Below are 1,447 nucleotides of genomic sequence, written 5' to 3'. Positions count from 1 at the left end.
TTTTTTTGAGTTGGAGTCTCACTCTGTTGCCCAGGCTGGAGTGCAGTGGCACGCTGCTCTTGGTCACTGCAGCCTCGACCTGCTGGGTTCAAGCGATCCTTCTGCCTCAACCTTCCAAATAGCCAGAATTACAGGTGCATGCTACCACACCTGGCTAAATTTTGATTTATTGTAGAGACAAGATCTCACCAAGTTGCCCAGGCTGGTCTCAAACCCACAGGCTCAGGCAATCCTCTTGTCTCAGCCTCCCAAAGTTCTGGTATTATAGGCATCAGCCACCGCTCCTGACCACCTAGATGTCTTATAGTGCATTGCATACCCTCTCAACAAATAATTGACTTGCCCAAAAGAGGACTAGTTCTAAGGCTGAGAAACTCCGCCTTATCCCAGGCTGGCTACTGATCTGAGTAGCTCCTTCTGTTTCTCCCAGTGTGTTGGCCAAATACTACTGTTTTCTGGGTGTGCCAGGAAGCAAGAAAGGTTGAGAAGCACCCCTAAATCACTCTCTGAAACTCAGTAGGATGGATCTTTATAAATATAGATACTGAGGCTGGGCTCAGTGGCTCAGCTTGTAATCCCAGCACTTTGGGAGGCCGAGGCGGGTGGATTACCTGAGCCCGTGGGTTCGAGACCTCATCTCTACAATAAATCAAAAATTAGCGGGGCATGGTAGCACACACCTATAGTTCCCGCTACTGGGGAGGCTGAGGCAGAAGGATAGCTGGAGCCCAGCAGGTCGAGGCTGTTGTGGCCGGGAGCATGCCACTGGACTCTAGTCTGGGCGGCAGAGTGAGACTCCAACTCAAACAATATGTATATATAGATAGACACTGAAACCCTCACAGTTTCTGTGGCATTTTGTACATTTCTCTCATTTAATCCTCTTTGTAATCCTGTGATCTTTCACGAGCCCCCTTTTCACAAATGGGGAATTGGCTCACTTTGCTGCAGGGGCTGGTCCCAGTGACACAGCTGGCATAGTGCCATACTCAGAGCAGGCACTCCGTAATTAATACAGAATCAATGGCAGAGCCAGAATTAGAAGAGAAGGCTGACCCTGAGTCTGGGCATGCTCAGCTGTGAGCTCTGTATCTGTTGCTTCCTTGGCTGAGGCCTAGTGACCCCCTCCCCTGTTTCCTTCCCAGGGTTCTTGATGGTGCTGGACATTCCCCAGGAGCGGGGGCTCAGCTCCCTGGACCGAAGGTACCTGGATGGGCTGGACGTGTGCCGCTTCCCCTTGCTGGATGCCCTGCACCCACTGCCACTTGACTGGATGTATCTTGTCTATACCATCATGTTTCTGGGTGAGGGCAACTGTGGGAGAGATGGGAGTAGTGACGGGTCTGAGTAAATGGTGGGTCATCTTTAAAAGCACAAATAAGCCGGGCTCGGTGGCTCAGCCTGTAATCCCGCGCCTTTGGGAGGCTGAGGTGAGTGGATTGCCTGA

At 51.4% G+C, this 1,447-nt stretch overlaps 1 protein-coding gene across 1 annotated transcript in view; it reads left to right on the top strand.

The window, feature by feature from the left end:
- Window positions 1-1,447, top strand: part of GGCX (gamma-glutamyl carboxylase) — a 15,227-nt gene that overhangs the window by 742 nt on the left and 13,038 nt on the right. The window contains exon 2 of the mRNA XM_008048732.2: window positions 1,146-1,304. Coding sequence (XP_008046923.2) covers window positions 1,146-1,304 — 159 coding nt within the window. The remainder of the gene's footprint in view (window positions 1-1,145; window positions 1,305-1,447) is intronic.

Source organism: Carlito syrichta, unplaced genomic scaffold (genome assembly GCF_000164805.1).
Source record: "Carlito syrichta isolate Samal-C Ts95f unplaced genomic scaffold, Tarsius_syrichta-2.0.1 Scaffold126553, whole genome shotgun sequence".
Classification (NCBI taxonomy): domain Eukaryota; kingdom Metazoa; phylum Chordata; class Mammalia; order Primates; family Tarsiidae; genus Carlito; species Carlito syrichta.
Note: the sequence above shows the minus strand (reverse complement) of the source record. Positions and strands in the feature narration are given on the sequence as shown.